This window comes from Vanellus vanellus (assembly GCF_965231255.1).
Source record: "Vanellus vanellus genome assembly, chromosome: 2".
In the NCBI taxonomy this organism is placed as follows: domain Eukaryota; kingdom Metazoa; phylum Chordata; class Aves; order Charadriiformes; family Charadriidae; genus Vanellus; species Vanellus vanellus.
Genome location: NC_138906.1, coordinates 131825675 through 131842495, shown reverse-complemented (window position 1 = coordinate 131842495; position 16821 = coordinate 131825675). Strand labels below are relative to the sequence as shown.

Below are 16821 nucleotides of genomic sequence, written 5' to 3'. Positions count from 1 at the left end.
GGGGGCAAGAATATGCCTGGCTTCTCTTCTGGTTCCATGTTTCTGTGAATTGTGGAGTTCCAGTTTCTTCTAGATTAAGACGGTGGTGGTGAGGCTCAGCTCCTACCAGCAGGTAGTTAATTGTCATGAGTGGCAGTTAAAGAAAAGTCCATGGATTTTTGTCTTCTCCTTTCTTAGGGTACACGTGCTGTGGATTCATGAATTTTGTCACTCTTTTTCTCCCAGCTCCTGCAAAGCATTGGGTTACTCTTCTGACTTAGCAAAATGTTTGCTCATCTTATTTCAGGAGAAGCTCTTATTCCTCGTTACAGGCCTGAGGTGGGTTTCCCCAACCTCCACTTTTCTAAACTCGTGGTTAATGAACTATCTTACCGTCAGGTTTCCAGAGCAGCTTGCAGACCTTGTTAAAAAGGTTTCACTGCAGCACAAAAGCTAAAAGGTAAGAGCAACCAAGTAGCATTATTGAATTGGCTGTCTTCTTTGGGCTTGAGGAACATGAGTATGTTTTTCAGAAATTTGGAGGTTGGTTGTACTTTTGCTAGTGAAAGAAAAAGGTAGGAAGTGAAGCCCACTGAAGTTGAAACTGAGTAAACAAACCTCTAATAGATAGATAATGTAACATGGGGGGAAAAAAAACCCAAACCCAAATATGGATCCTTGAAAATTGTATTTCTGTCTCAAAAATTTGTTCAGACCTCCCCCTCCCATTTTTTTGGCTTAAGAGCAAACAAAAATAAGCAGTTCTAATGTTGATCTTTCTCACCTATTTTTAGTCTCATCTGAAGCGTAGGGGGGCTTTCAGTTCAGTTATTCATTGGGTTTCTTCCCCTTCACCCTTTTGTACGTTTGAAGTAACAAAAATACTGGCAGTTAGGGAAATCCCCACCCTTTTAATTGTAAAGGAAGAATCTCAAACTGTTGCACAGAAATTAGCCATAGATGTTGGGGGGGAAAAAATACTGAAGTAATCTATCAGGTGAGTTTGTCAGGATATATTTTTATGGTACAAAATGTCCAGGAAAAATTAAAGTAAAATAAGCATGTTGTGATATTTTGTTACAGAATAAAAGTTAGATTCCTTTTTTAAGAGGTTTGTGATGTAATTTATAGGGAGGAAGAGATTGGGGGCTGATAAGCTACTTGCTTAATTTTGCATGTGGAATTCACTTTCTGTGGAACGATTTTGGAATCGCTGCTTACACACCACTAAGCAGAAGGTGTCTCTGCCCATGGCAGGGGGGTTGGTACCAGGTGATCTTTAAGGTCCCTTACAACTGAAACCATTCTATGATTCTATGAAGATTCTAGGATTTCCATGAAAATGTTGTGAGAATATCCAGCTAATCTCATCTGCCAGTGGAAAATAGCTTGTCGTTCCTTCAGCTGGTTTTGTTGGGGAAATTTTTGTGACCTTTATAACTTTGCATTCAAAGAATTTTTTTAGCTTCTAGATGTCTTTTAGTTTTTCCTACAAAAAAGGAAAATGCTATAGTATTAACATGAAAATGTAGTGCTTGGATGCAAACTGAAATTTATCCCGAGTGTTTCACAGATGTATGCTGTTTCTTAAACATAACCATATTTTTCTTTAATGCAATAATAGACTTGCCTTTCTAAGCCTTGAAGAAGTTACAATTCCTATTTCAAAGCTGTCTTTCTATGGTTTGTTCCAACATATGATAATAGATACCTACTTGCAAAAAATTAATTTTTTGACTCCAGTGCTTCTCTTCGGGAGCCCTGCATTTGTATGAACTTATCCCACTCTTTCACAATGTGTCTGGAATCAGGAAGAAGTGGAATAATATATATTGCCTTAGGGCAAGCCATGCCTTGGTGGAAGGCTGAAAGGTGTGCAGCTGAAGGGCGGTGAGCCTCCTGTATCACTCGTCCACTGTATGTGGGAGGCTGGAGCCAGGAAAGGAGTTCAGCTTTAGTCGTATTTCTTCCTACTTCTTGACTGTTGGGTGTATTGAAACCTGTTCTGCAAATTTAGGGAATAAATAGCAGATCTAACAATGTCAGCGTGTTGAGGTGCAAGTCAACGCCAGCCCTGGGTGTTGTATCCTGCATGTGCATACTGTAATAGACCGTGTAGCAATCTCTCAGTTCAAGGGGATCTTGGAGTACTTACAATAGTAGTATTGTACCACTAAACACAAGCCATAACCTGACGATGAGAGGCATCAGTTTTTCAGATAAACTGCCTTATACCGGTGGATTTTAAAACGTTAAGCAATTATTTTTATTAAACAAGGAAACTTAATTACAGCAATGTTTAGTCTCATTGTAATTATTGCAAAGGTTCTTAGGAGACTTTCGAGCATTCTACTGTGCTTTTGTGGCTAACCTGTTCAAAGCTTTGTATAATGTAAAATTTTCAGGCTCAAAGGCATTTCAGCGTGAACTGTGCACTTGAAAAGTTATTCTCATCACTAAGGATAGTTTGCTTTATGGCTAATGCCCTGTCCACGCCGAGCCTCGATTACTATACCACTTGCAACTCTAGTAGGCATTGTGTGTTGAAATAACCTGCCTAGAGGAAGCAATTTCAGACAAGTTCTAAACACAGATTTTTATTGAACTTTTGGGTTTGTAGATAATAGAAGCAGCCAGTCCAGTGTAGAAAGTTCAGTTGTTCAGGGAAAAGTATAAGTAGCTCAGGTCTAGAAGGGTAAAAATGAATCAGTGTGCATAACTACTTTTATTTTTTTTTTGCATTGTACTCCGTTCTGTAAAAAGTTGGTACTCACTGGTTAAGAATGATTGCTTTAAATTTGTGCATTTGTTTCCAAATACAGCTTATATGATGAGTGTATTTGTGTATATCTATGTAAAGATTTATTGCTTGGGATGCATTTTCAATTTGTTAATTTTTAAAACAGGTTTTTAATTTGTTTTCTATTGTTTGAAGTTGATGGGGTAAGTGGGTATTTATGTACTTTATATCTTAAAACAGCTGAAGTGGCCTCAGATTAATCTAGAGTTTGCAGCTTCTTTGGGAAGTTTTGTGGGTAAAGTATGTTCTGACTCGATAGAACTTTGTACTTTGGTTGTTGGTTTGGGTTTTTTTGGTGTTTTTTTTTTATATATAATTGAAAGAAAATAAAACCCTATGCCATAAGTTTTCTTCCCTTATGGATGTAATTCTAAATACAGGCACAACATTTAGGAAATATGCGTTTGGATTGCTTGTACAGTCCATGTTAACATCCTTATATCGATGCATTGTGAGGTTTTAATTTTGTTAATGTTTTCCAGGAAATATCTGCCTCCTTTATTGCACAAAATGTACTTGCTTGTGTTGTGAGAAGCGTTATAACCATTCCTTGTGGGTTTTTTTGTCTAAGAAGAATGGAGGATTGTGTGTACTTATAAGGCAGTTAAATATCACTCTGGAGAAAAATACATTTCTCGTGCTTCCATCTTGTAATTACTCATTAGTGCAGACATGTAAATCAAGCTTTTCCTAGATCATGATTGTATGCTTCTCATTTGTTAACTTCTTGATGTGAGATCTTGTGGCCTGATTTGCCTTTCCTGCCCTCTTCCTCCCCTCCACACCCTCTCCCAACAGAGGAAAAAGCTCAGGCTGGGGAGCTATGCTTACATGAGGGCTGGATGTGATTAAAAAATTGGAAGAATACAATTCAAGCGGTCTTAAATTGGGTGCCCAGAAGGACTGATGTTTGGGCTCTGATCTCTTTGTGCTTGGCTGGGGTTTTGAAGATGAATACTTGTGAAGTGCTCTGATAGTTTTGATGAGTGCTTTATAGAAGCTACTGAGAAAATTAATTCTGCCTTCGGAGTTTGAGCACTTGGCAATATGTGAAGCCTATTGTCATTTCAGACCTTTCACTTTTCTTTTTAAATAAAGAATTATGACTTAATTATGGGAGCAACGATGTATGTGCATAAATTGACTTCGGAGCTCTGTGGAAAACCAGCGTGGAATCTTACTCTCGGTCTATTAAAAAACAAAGAGTATATTCTGTAAGAGAATTCAGTTCAGATGCACCAAGTACTCTTTTTTCTTTTTTTATATTTTTTGGGGGTGAGGTTAAAATTATGGACATCATAAGTACAGATTATAAACAGCTGACTATGTTGGCTAGTGATTTGTTACCATGAGTACTTTTCAGTGCAGGATGTTTTCCAAAATGTCTATCGCTTGTCTAGAAGGGCATGTCTGCAACTTTCTTGAAAGAAATAGAAATTACTTAATAGAAATACCCGTATCTCTCAAAGCAGAATAAAAGTTTGGTGTTGAAAACTCATCTATTATTTTCAGGATTTGAAAAGTTTTTGCTCTTCACAATTTGGAAAGTAAAAGAAAGACCGAGAGTTAGGCTTTTCACCAGTGACTTCCAGGAGATGTTCTCTGGGATGGTAGGCAACAGGACTTTGACCAGGCTGGTGGATCAGCCACAGTGCGTACTACCTTTCTTTTCCTGTTCTCCTACACTATTATTTGGTGGGATATGATGCAGAAGAGGGGACTGTAGGATGACAGTGAGTTGTTTGATTACACATGGAAAATTTTGGTTAGAGACATGAGGACAATTTGTAATTTTGTGTAGGAAGCAATAAAGAAAAAGTAGAGGTAATTGTGGTAGAGGTAGACTGATCTATAGCATGGGAAGCAAGGCTGTGCTGCGTATGTCGCAGATCGGCTCCCCATGTCACCCCCTAAAAAACAGGAATCTTGAACTACAACCTGGGTTGCATTTCTTTCTGTTTTTTCTAGCTAAATCTTTGGGGGTAGTCTCAGCACTTCAGTATTGTTCTCTTCAGGAGCAATGACATTCATATTCAGTAACTGATTTTAAAGCAAAGAATCTTTTTAATGTTTTCTATTATTCTTTTGTTCTGATCTTTAGTTCTATGTGCTCATCTATATTTCCTTAAGTCTTAAAATTCCTTCATAAGGTGAGAAAGGCTTTAATTACATTGAGGCTCGTGTCTGTCTTCCATCATATTTGGAGAAGTAACTGACAGCAGATCCTCCTTTCTCTTGGAGAACAGGGTGAGCAGTGCTGTACACCTTTTGATCTGCAAACTTCCAGCTCTGACAGAGTGATGAGGAGCCTGGAGTTATGCTACAGTCGTGCAAGTTACTCCTCTCCTTCTCTTCCCTCATTTTCCAAATGTGTTTTGGAGGTTGTTTATGTAGCTTAATTGTTTAGTCATTCTGCTTCTTTCCAAAAGTCCCTTTATAAAATTAGATCGCTACATTAATAAGGAAATTATGATCTAGACTTTCCCCTTACTGCCTAAGTCGTATAACGTTATGAAATTAATTGTGTCGTAGTGTTCTTAGTTTGTCGGGCACAGACAGCACAAATTTAGTAGTGGAGATAATCCTGTAGCAAGCTGAAATGGCTTCTTACAGAACAACAGGGTGATTAGTGATGCTGAATTTGAAGACAAAACTGGGATCTGGTGATAAAAACTTGTGTGATTTCTGTATACCTGAAATACTAAATGCTTTCAAATATACTAAGCTGAACTACTGTTCAGGGGTCTCAGTTAAAATGAAAGGTTTTAACACTAGCTTGTGTGCAAACAGAGAATATTGCAAGCGGACTAAAACCAAGATTTCAAAAAATAAATTCACCCAAAGTAGCTAACTGTTGCCTTAATTAGATATAGCTTCAAAGCGTATGCTAAGATTTTTCCACTATAGCTTTTCATCACTTCCACAAGTTCAGCATGCCCTATACAGATGCTTAATTTGTATGCTGGGCCCTGTGATAAAGCTATTTCTGTCGATGAGATTCCAAAATTATAGGCACTGATGTCAATGCAGATGAGGTTAGCCTAATTTGGTCAAGAGAGGGCTATGCCATGCAAAATCTTCTTTACATGGGCACATAAAGGCCAGTGCCAAGACTGACAGGTGTCCAGTGGGTGGCAAGGAGCTTCAGAGATAAACATTCTTGTTGGTACTGCTACAATTCTTGCTTCTTTAAGAAGCAATATAATAATTGTATGGCTTTTTTCAGCATCCCTGCAGGATAACTAAGTGAAATGGAAAAGAAACTTAATTTAAAACATGTAAATCTTTTAAATCCTATTGAAATAACTTTTTATGCTAGATTCTTAAATTAAATTTCTGTTTAATGTTAAAGCTTGACAATGAAAATAGCATCTTGTTACCTTCAAAAATGGAATATTAAATTCAGTGGTATGCTGCTGTGAAATCTATGTAAGAAAAATTGCTTGAAAGTGGATTTTAATTGTAGGAGGTTTCAGAATGTTGTAAATGCGATAAAATGTGTACTCAGGTTGAATAATGAGAAGTCTGTGCAATGATACTGTATTTTTGAGAAGGCTGTAGAAGGATATTAGTTGTAGTTGAAGTCCCTAAACTTTTTTCTAATAGCTTTCTACCCTTTTTCTGTGTCAACGTGCCAGCTGTGAAGCGTATAAAAAAGTGTATTAATCTATTAATAGAACACTTTCTTTGTGTGCCTGCTTCCATACCTCCTTCCATGCCTCCCCCTAATAGGAGATTGCAATCGCATGGAATTTTTTGCCTGGGAATGTTTTTATGTTGATTTTGAGCTTGTAATTCTTCTGTTCCTTTGTCAGCTGTCTCTTTCTTAGTACTGATGTACTTAAAAAAACCCCAAAAAACTCTTTTCTTTGTATCCAGGAAAAAATACCGTCTGCTGACATCTCTGTAATAGAAGGCTGAACCTTTTCAGTGTATTTCAGTCTCAAACACAGTAGTCTTTTTCAGTTTGACACCTGCAGACGTAGGCCACAACACTACTGAAAAGCTCTTTCTGTTCCTGAGTCAGCTTTATCTATAGTGGGTGAGATGCTGAAATAAGTAGATTAGGTTTCTGATGAAATGTCTTTGGATGCATGGATTGCTGGCACCCACATACAGACAGAATATTAATGGAAGCCAATAACTACATGTTTTACAAACATTTAGGTATTTATAAAATACCCATTTTACATGAAAATACCTTTATTAACTTTATAAGCACGTTTTTAAAGCATTTGCTATCAGATATTTGCATCTGCTACAGGTCAGGGAAGGAGAATTTGGAAGTACGTAAGACAGCGTTGTATCGGTAGCTCAATAAAATAAAAGGTGGGAAGCTGGCAATAATGTATTGCAGCCTGCAAAGTGAGGGAAGGTGTTGCAATGGCAGGTGTTGAACTGTGGCGTTTGGAAGGTTCGAGTTGTCAGCTTACTGTCTCATTAGAACCTTTCCAAGTTGAAGTAGTTCAGCTGAAATTGGTCTGCTTAACCAGTTCAGTTGCAATTGGTCAGCTTAACCATAATGGGTATAGGTTTAATTAGTTCTTGGGAAAATGCATGGAAGATTAACAAGCATTTTTGGGTATGGTGCGTAAGCAAGCTCTGAAACAAGTGTTTAGTGCAGACAAGCCTCCAGATGAATTTTCTCCGGAAAGAGCGTTGTAGCAGAAACCGTAACTCTGCTAATGGTTTTTTTTATTATTATTATTTGTCTGTTTTGTGGTTTTTGTCTTTTTTTTTTTTAAGCTTGAAATGTTAGACTTTTGAGATGAGAGAAGTTGAATGTAGTTGGCCAATGTAACTTCCCTTAACCTTCTTTGTATTTCAAATACTATGTGTTGCTGCTTAGTTTTGTGCTTTGCTTTTTTATGAAATGCTTGGGCACGGCTAATATGATCTTTCTCTGAGTCTCTTTCATCTTTATAAACTTTGTGATGACTATTTAACTTAATTATTATTTTCATTGGTAATGCCATCATATTATAAATAAAATACTATATTGATTTGTAAATTTGACAGCAGATGGTTTAACCAGTTTCAGTGTTTGTCCTATGTAGTCCTTCAGTTATTTTCATGGAAATGATCACAGAACAGGAAAATAAAAGCTAGGCTTGATTTATTTCAGATGTTCTATTGCCATCTCCGCTTAATTTATTAATGTGAAACTTCCAGCTTTCCCCTTGAAATTTAATCTTTTCTGAAAACATAATATTTTTGTGTGATGGCTAGCAAGGAACCAGAAACAAAGATGATTTTATTGCTGCCTTTTTAATGTTCAGCATATTTTTTGAGCTTTAGCTCAAAAGCTTTGTGCTTTAGCCTGTGTGCCTAGGGAAATGCTGAAATGTTTGTTTTGTGGTTTTGTGTTTTGTTTTTTTTTTTTTTTCCTATGGGAACTATTAATTTAAAAAAAAATTGAAAATAATATCTAAAATCCTTGTGTAAATACCTGCTTATAATAAATGGAAGCTGTGTTGCCTGGGGAGTCTCAATAGATGTCAATATTTTAATTTTGTGTAAAATACTCTTTGAATACTTCCTACAAAGTGAATTGAAGTGTGTATGAAGGGGTTAAAAGTATCTTTCAGCAGTGCTGGAGTAGGGGAAAAAACTTGCTAGTCAAGAACCAGGCAGGCAGATGTTTTTAGACCTAGAAGGACGTGAGCCTCTATAGTTAAGGGATATTACCTGTCACTTAGGCGCTAGATAGAAACTTTTAATTTTTTTTTTTTTCTTCAGTCTGTTAAGTTCTGGTTGCTTTTAATGTCTGAATAAGAGAGAATCCAAATCCAGGGAGCAAGTCAAAAGGAGCAGCTCACATTGAACCCCGCCCCTGTGCCTTTTAGCCTTCATTCATTGCACTTGGTTGCTCTCTTCCTTGGGTTCATGGGCAAATTCATACATACAGCTGCTGTCTGCGGAGGCCCCGATTGCTTCTTGTGCTGCCCCTTTCAACATACTCTTCTAGGAGCTGTGAAGCTGCAGAGGTGGGCTAGTAGTGTTCATATAAGAACAAAAGCCATTGGTAAAACTTCTCTCCAAGTGAAAAATCTTAAGCCTTGAATTTAGAGGACAAGCTTCTGATGTCCTTTGTGTCTTCTCTAGATAATCTATGAAGAATTATAAGATGCAAATACTGTGACTTAAATTTCTGTAATTTTCTTTTCTGGTGTTGTGATGTGTTGACAATTTTGTGATGTTGTTTTCCTGTGAGATTGTAATGTCAATGTTTTATATTTAGGTTTCCAGTTAAATATAAGACAGTCTTTCACTGTTCAAAGGATGTGCTTTAGAAATAGAACATAAATGTTTAATTACAAAGTCTAAAAACATTGGTAGGTTTTCTTGTCACACTTACATAGCCAGGTTACTTGTAATAGGTGAAGTATGTGGGAACTGAACTTACTCTTTATTTGCTTCCAATATACCATTCAGTCTTTGAAGGTGTGTTTAATAGTGAAACACGGTAACTCAGAGTAGCTAAAACTCCACTTCTTGTGTCTTCAGAACAGTCTGTCTTTACTGAATGGATTGCAGTCTGAGGCCCTGACAGTACTTTATCTTGTAACAACGGTGCCTTTTTTTTAACTCTTCAAAATCACAGATAAAGGCATCCTTATTGAACTCTAAAACTGGTCCAGTTTCTTGCTGGGCCACAGACCTTTTCTCAATGACCGGATGACAGTATCTGCAAACAGGTGTGGACAGATACAAGCTGATGTAGACCAGCCCTGGTTGAGCATCTGTATGGCCGTGCTAAAATGGTTCTCTGTCCTAGGTAATAAGTCTGTCTATGTCTGACAGACAGTTGAAAAATAAATATTTCCTAAATAACATGACAAGTATATGGATGTAAACCACCATCTTAATAACTTAATCTTAATAACTTTTAATACTTTTTCTCGTTTCTTTAAAGAGGATTTGGTAAAAGTAGAGTATAGCTTCTTGGCAACATCTCTTCTCTGGAGAAAAGCAGAAATCTAAATTCTGTGGATTTAAACAAAGCCTTAAAATGCAATTGTAAGTAAGCAGCCTCAGAAAAATGGGTGTCTAAAAAAACTGGGAAAGAATACTGTACTGTAGAATTTCAGTTCTTTGGCTAGATATGCTTTTGTAAGAACAAGCATTATACAGTACAAACTGACATAGAGACAAATGATCCGTTTTAGACCCCTTAAATGTATATGGTTTGTATAGTAAATTTCAAAGTTTCTGTTAGGTAAAACAAATCACCAGCAGATTAACTGAAGTTCATGATATAACAGAGGCACTGAGAGTATTCTAATTTGTATTGCAAAAGAAGCATTTTAGAAAGAAGTAATCTGTTTCTAGATGTTTAATCTATGCAAGGAAATTAAATGTGTTCTCATCCACCCCTCAACTAAGATATGTGCATTTTTGCCAAATCACTTTTTCAGTGTTCCATGCCATTTCTATTAACCTACATAAGCATGATGTTCAGCAAATAAGATGAAAGGTTAAAAACAGCCATCAGAAAAATGCAACATTTAATGACATGCTTGCTTTGGTAAAGATTTATGTGTTTGTTTTTTTAATAAAATATAGAATACCTCTTACCCCTTTTGGAAATGCAGTGCACATAGGATGATAGTTTTCTCTTGCTACGTTAGAGTAGCTGATGAATGAGTTGTTGTATAGAAATGTAGGGTTGTTGGCTTTCTTTCATTCGCTGAGATTGGATCCTTTCTTTTCTAAGGGGGGAAGTTCTTTCTTTTTCTATCTTATTGAAGATTGAAGTGGAAGATTTCTAGAAATGAAAAGTGGTCTTTAAGGAAATTGCTAAATTCTGCCTTCTGGATCTGTAGCTGTCCTTGGCTTTGGAGGTTCAAGTTCTGGAGTTCTAAGCTCTTGGCTTAAGATAACCAGTCTTTTGAGTTTATTTGCAATAAGTTAAGTAGTAATGATCGTTTATATGCAGTAAAGAAGGTGAATTTTGCTAACTTGCTTTAATTTTTCATGTTTGCTTATTGCTTACTAACTGATATGTGGCTTTATTAATAAGCACCTAGAGTCGTTGGAATCTTATACCTGGTTGCAACATGGACTAATATGATAAATCTTTTAAATAAGAAGCTGAATTGAAAGTAAAATGCTTAGATAACATTTTAAATTGACATAAACAGAAGTAACATTTGTAGAAGTTGGTTACTGTGTATACATCGTGAAATTCTAAAGGGTCTGTTCTCAGTAGCCATAAAAATAATGGCAATTTTCCTCTTATTTTTTTCCTCGAGTACAGTGTTTAATGGCTGGGTTGGGCTGCAGTAACAGCTACCCACATTTGTTACAAGAATACTTCTCATAGATTACCATTTAATTAATTCTTTGTTCGTGAAGTCTGCTGGAGAGAGAGAGATTGCACATAATAGATAATGAGACAGGGAGAAAAGTGAAGAAAAGATGGAAATTAGTTTAGAGCTGTGTGTTTTTTTTGCACTGTGTGCTGATGAATTGGTAAATGATAGATTTATTCCCCTACTGTCTTTATGTTCTGTTAAAATACAGTGAAGGTCCCTAACAAGTACTATGCCAGTCAGGAATGTATCCTAGAAATCGGGGTTCCACAAGCCACTGTCCTGTGCCTGTTCTGGAAGGGGGTGTTTGAAGGGCAAAGGAGACTCCACAGAGATCTCGTTTCTGGGCCAGGTGTACAGGCGCACGCATGTGAAATCAGGTCATTCTGGAAAGTAGGAGTGATTAGCAGTGGGCCTTACTCTTTTGCATAAAAACTCATGTGGTGATGGAGATCTGTGAAGCCCTGCTGCATTTAAACAGGAGCGTCAAATGAGACCCAATAATGTCTGTGCAATATGGTGCTGTTGCTTCAACTCTGGATTTCCTGTAGGTGTTATTGAAATGTTGGGGGGGAGGGAGGGAGCATTTAAAGACATTTCTGTACATACAGTAGTTACTGAGGTTTGTAAGGCAGCACTGAGTCATTCTTAAGGACTCAAAAAAAACCCAAACAAACAAAACATTGGAACAGATGCGTATTTGGAAATATACAGGTAAAACTGGGATCCTGTACCTGGTACTCCAAATAAGAGTACGCTAATAGGAAATAATGGGTTTCCATGTGGAGCCTTGCAGATCTCTAGGAGTGTATATAGAAATAATTAGATCCTTGCAAATTACCATGGCATATGAATGGGGAGCTACTTCAAATTGATAGGACCTGGTCCCATGTGATGCCAGTTTCACAATGAGAGCAAACTGGTATCTTTAGCAAATTCCTTAGTGGAATCTTCATAACAAATGTTGCAAGACCCCAAGTGTTTTCTGCTGTATTGATAATGAATTCTTGTCTTAGCAGGAATCACAGAAATCTTTACTCAGCGAATGCAAAGACTGTAGCAAAACATGCTTTTGACTTCTTACATGCATCTACAATGCCATATATCATGAAGTTTACATTGAAGTCATTTGGATATTTTTTTTTTGTTTGTTTGTTTGGAAATGGTAAGAGACGGTAATTGCACTTGTACATTTGAGCTGATGGTAAGGACAGAGGTCCTAGATAATTACTTGTGTGGTATATTTGAGTGTTAAGTACTAGAAATCTTGCCTTATCAAACATGGTATCTCTGCATGCAGTGAGAAGATAAATTTTGGAAAAACTGAAAAAGGATCTGCGAAAAAGGAGATGAGAAAGAGGAGAAGAATTAAATGAAACAGTCTTAGGAACTTCCATAATTTTTAAAAGGCAAAAAATGCAGTGTATGATAGCTCTTCTTTCTGGTGTGCTCCTTCATTTCAAGATGAAGCTGAGACTGATGGTGATGTCCACAGCTTACAATCAGGTCACTGATTGATTGCCCTCCCAGAACTTAGGTAGTATAATAGGTAGTATGTTGTTACAGAGGGGAATTTAGTACTACCTTATTTTTGTGTAGTCTTGTACCTGAGGGTTTACCGTACTTGCTAATGACCTTGAATAATTTCTTTCATATACTTGTAAAACATCATTTATTTCACCTTCACCTTAGAATTGTTGATGTGGTTATTCAAAGTAGTACTTTCCCCAAAAGAATCACTTCAGCTTCTTTGTTCATTTCTTATACTTCTCATACGAACCAGTGCACTTTTTGGTCTTCCTCTGTCTCCAAATTTAGAATCCTATTTCTGAAACAGACTTTCCATTTCCAGGCCGTAGTTAAAACAAATAATGCTGTAGTGGTGCTTAACAGATGGGCAAATATTTTTATTTCTATGTTCTGGTGTTAAACTTATGCATAAGACAATAGTTTTAATAAAAACTTTCAGTAAGAAGATGCTAATTAATTGAACCACTTACTATTGGAAGAGGAAAGGGTGATTACTTTGTATCGCTGTGTTTTCTAAGATAATGTTGTGTTTCCACTATGGATGGAAGAAAGGCTTGCTCCATGCACCTGGGATAGGAACATCCACATGCTCCGAGAAACACCTTCATGTGTTTTGAGACAGGAAGACTAATCGGGGATTGAAAACAGTGGTGACAGAGAAACACTTGACCGTTTTAAGAGTATAAAGCTATTTGTGTTAAGAGTTTTATTTGGAGGAGGGTTCAGTCTTGAAGCAGATCACTTCATTGTCCCTGTTTATCATGGCCATTTGTTTGTTTTCCAGACTGGTTTTGGTATGTGCTAACTAGGCTCCTTTCAAAAGAAACTAAGCCATTCCACTCTTTGCGTGCACCAAGTGTACTCGAATCCTTGATAGGGTCGTCAAAGTTTGACCAGTTGTTGGTCATTTTTGGCAGCTTTGAACCTCCTGTGGTAGGGTCCGGTTCAGGCAGTTTCAGTAAATGTTGCCTGCCAGAAAAACCTCCTGGGCTTTCTATAGTATAGGTGTAAAGACTTCAGCAGCAGCTGTGTTTTGTTCTGCTCCAGTTGTGCCAAATTGCTCATGCAGATAGATCCTAATGCCATTTATTGTGGGGTGTTTTTTTTTTCTTTTTAAAAGTAACTTCAGACTGGTGATGACTAATTGTCAGGGTGTCTTAACCTTGTCAAGTGTTTGGAGAGGGTAATGTTTTTAAATCTACCTCCATGACAGTTTGTATTTTGGGTGGAACTTGACAGACCTTTAGATAAGCACTGTATTCATTAAGTGAGTTACCAAAAGGTCTGTTCTGAATGTTCTTGCCTATGGTTTTGATCTGACTGGTTTCCAGGGGCATGGGGAGGGGAGAGAGCAGAAGATATGTGTTTGGAATGTAATGGTGCTGTAGGAACGCACAGCTGGTGCCGAGATCATGATTATAGCTTAAAAGCCAGCACAAACATTAGGAATCATATTATTAAATAACAGAGCCCTATCCCAGTTACTGAGTCTTCTCCTTCATCCAGTAAACGTCCACTGTAGTATGTGTCCCCTTTTCCTGTGCATCAGAGGAGATTAATTTCTTGGTGCTGAAGTTACTCCTTTGGTAATCTGTGTTAACTTTTCTGTTTTGTGCACATATTGGAATTTGCAATATGATCTGCAGTAATTATAGGAAGAGCAGAATCTTCCTATAATTTTCCTTTCAATTATTCAACGTCATCCTTTCAAACTCCTCAATGTCCCACATGCTTTTCCTTTTTTTCCCCCTCCGTAGCTGCTTTTTTCCCAGACTATTTGAGATTTCTCTGTATTTCTGGAAAGAAACTTTTTTTTTTTTTTGTCAGCTTAAAATGACAAAAATTAAAATGCATCTCAAAGCTGCACCAAGTATATAGGACCACTTGGCTGCAATAATCAGTGCTCTTGGGGGAAATTAGCCTGGAAATTCAACTCTGGAAAGTGCCAGGGGTGGGAGAGGGCGATTGTAGGCAAATTCAGCCCCCTTGGAGCGATAAACCGAAGCAACATGCCAGTTGAGGCACGGATATGTGTGGCTAGAAAAGGCAGCATGATGGATGGTTTGGTATTTAGCAGGCAAAAGGAAAGACTGGAGAACCCTGATTGGTTTCAATGATTGCATGTATTCAGTGCGTTAACTTTCTGCCTTAACATTATTTATAGTAAGCTGCTGTAAAGGCAACCGGACAGTGTGTTTTGAAGTTCGGTTCATAGCAGGTCTCCAGGCGGCAGAGATTAGAAGGAATTTGGGAATATTGGCTACGGTGAAATCTTCTGGAAGCGAGCTCTTACAGCATTTAAAGGCAAGGCAGTATCCCGGTTTAGCTCAGGTGGTTTGGGTGCTGGAGTTCGATCCTCTAGCGTTAAAATACGGTGCTAGCAAAGCACGTAATCGTGGGGTTTCACTTCCTTTACCCCACCCGTAGGGTTTAGCCAGCTTTTTACTATTTGCCGAGTCCTCCGGTCGTAAAACTTTTTCTCGCGTTGAGCGGGAGGCGCGGGGCTGCGGCGCGGCGGGGCGGGCGGGCGGGTGACGGCAGCTGCCGGCGGGGCAGCCCCACGCCGCCCGCCGGTCCCACCGTACCGCCCCGCCGCCGGTACTACCGCCCCACCGTACCGCCGCACCGCCCCTCCGGCACCATCGTTCAGCCTCCCGCACCGGCGGGGCTCAGGGAGGAGAGTATGCTTCACGTCTGCGGGGTGATCCAATGGGAATTGCATTGATCTGGTGTCTAGCTCTGATCCTTATCAAATGGATTACTTCTAAGGTAGGCCGGTTCAGTACTCTGGTTTGGCTTAACTGGCTTTGAGTAGCCTGAGAGGGGGGAAAAAGAAAAAAAAAAACAACCAAAAAAAAAACCGCACTCACAAAGTTCTTAAAGACTTGTGTTTTTTTTTTTTTTTGATCTAATCTATTTTGGAAACACATCATTCGCCACTGAAGATTGTGTTTCTTAAGTTTTCATACGGCTCTTGACTTCTGCCTGCCTTGAAGTGGGAAGAGCGTGTTTGTAGCTGGGCCAGCGAGGAGATGGGGGGGAAAAGGGAAGCTGAAATGGCTTCTGAATGGCAGGGCTTCGCTTGCCTCCTTCACTAACAGATCTTCAGTTTTATAGCGCTCTAAAGGCTTTGAAAATAAGGAAAAAGAATTTTAAACATAGTGAGAATAATACAAATTAGTGTATTTTGCTTCCTGGACAGGATATCCTTTTTGTATTGTTGATTTCAGGGCTGCGGGAGTGGAAATACCAGTTTTGTTTGCTTAGGTGAAATACCAGCTACTTCACTTACTTTGTAGCCTTTCCATTTGAGATTCCTGTGTTTTGAAAAATGTGTGCTAATGTTAGACAAAATTAGGAGTTCCTACTGTGTCATTCTAAAGAACATAAGTATTCTCATAATGTATATTGTGGTAGTAAACATAGGTGGGATTGGTGCCTGGAGATGAGACCAGACTCTTCTCAGCACAGCTTGCTACCTAACCTGGAATTAATTCCAAAAGGAAGAATAAACTTAAGTGAAGAGGGCTGGAATCATTGGAGAGAACGAGGGAAACTGGAGGGGAAAAAAAAAAAATCAGAGTTCATGCATTTTATATATTTTATTAATACACTATTTTAACATTTTTGTACGATTAGCAGGAGAATCTGAAGAAACATGAATTTGAATTTGTTGTGAAAACAAGCTTTGCTAGGTATCCATGCTTCAGTCATTGATGATAACACAGTTCTAAGTTTACTGAAAGCAAAACCGGTCAGGATTATTTGCTAGCACTTGTGATAACTTTTGTCACATCAAGAAAAAGACCAGGATACCCTAATGGATGTTCACTTGTGACTGAAGGCAGATTGTAAATGCCCAAGTTTTACAGCCAGTGTGCTAGGCTAGTACCTCATCTGCATTTTACTGGTATAATGTTGAATTGCTGGTTTTCTGAAAATTGACATTAAAAGCCTGCTTAAGGGTTATGTCTGTAATTCAGTTTGGTCAAAGATTCTATTAAGGTGGGAAAAATATGAATTCCAGGTAGCTGACATAGTATGGTTAAGCTTAAAAACCTCTGCTATTTATGGTTGTGTTTTTAAATGTGCTAATGATTGTTTCTTTAAAAGATTTTTTTTTTTTTTGGTGTTCATCCAGTTATCCTATTTTGTTGTTGCTTTTGAGTCCTTCTGTCATTCTGATTTAGTTTCTAA

General features: G+C 38.0%; 1 protein-coding gene across 2 annotated transcripts in view; it reads left to right on the top strand.

The window, feature by feature from the left end:
• PDE7A (phosphodiesterase 7A) overlaps positions 1-16821 on the top strand; it is a gene marked incomplete at its 5' end in the record, with an annotated part of 75969 nt that overhangs the window by 18837 nt on the left and 40311 nt on the right. The window contains one exon of one of the 2 annotated variants that reach the window (XM_082479626.1): positions 15144-15393. The exons of the other annotated variant lie outside the window; for it this stretch is intronic. Within the exon in view, the coding sequence (XP_082335752.1) occupies positions 15334-15393 (60 nt within the window). Of the gene's footprint in view, positions 1-15143; positions 15394-16821 lie in introns of those variants that run through there. 2 annotated transcript variants of the gene reach the window in all.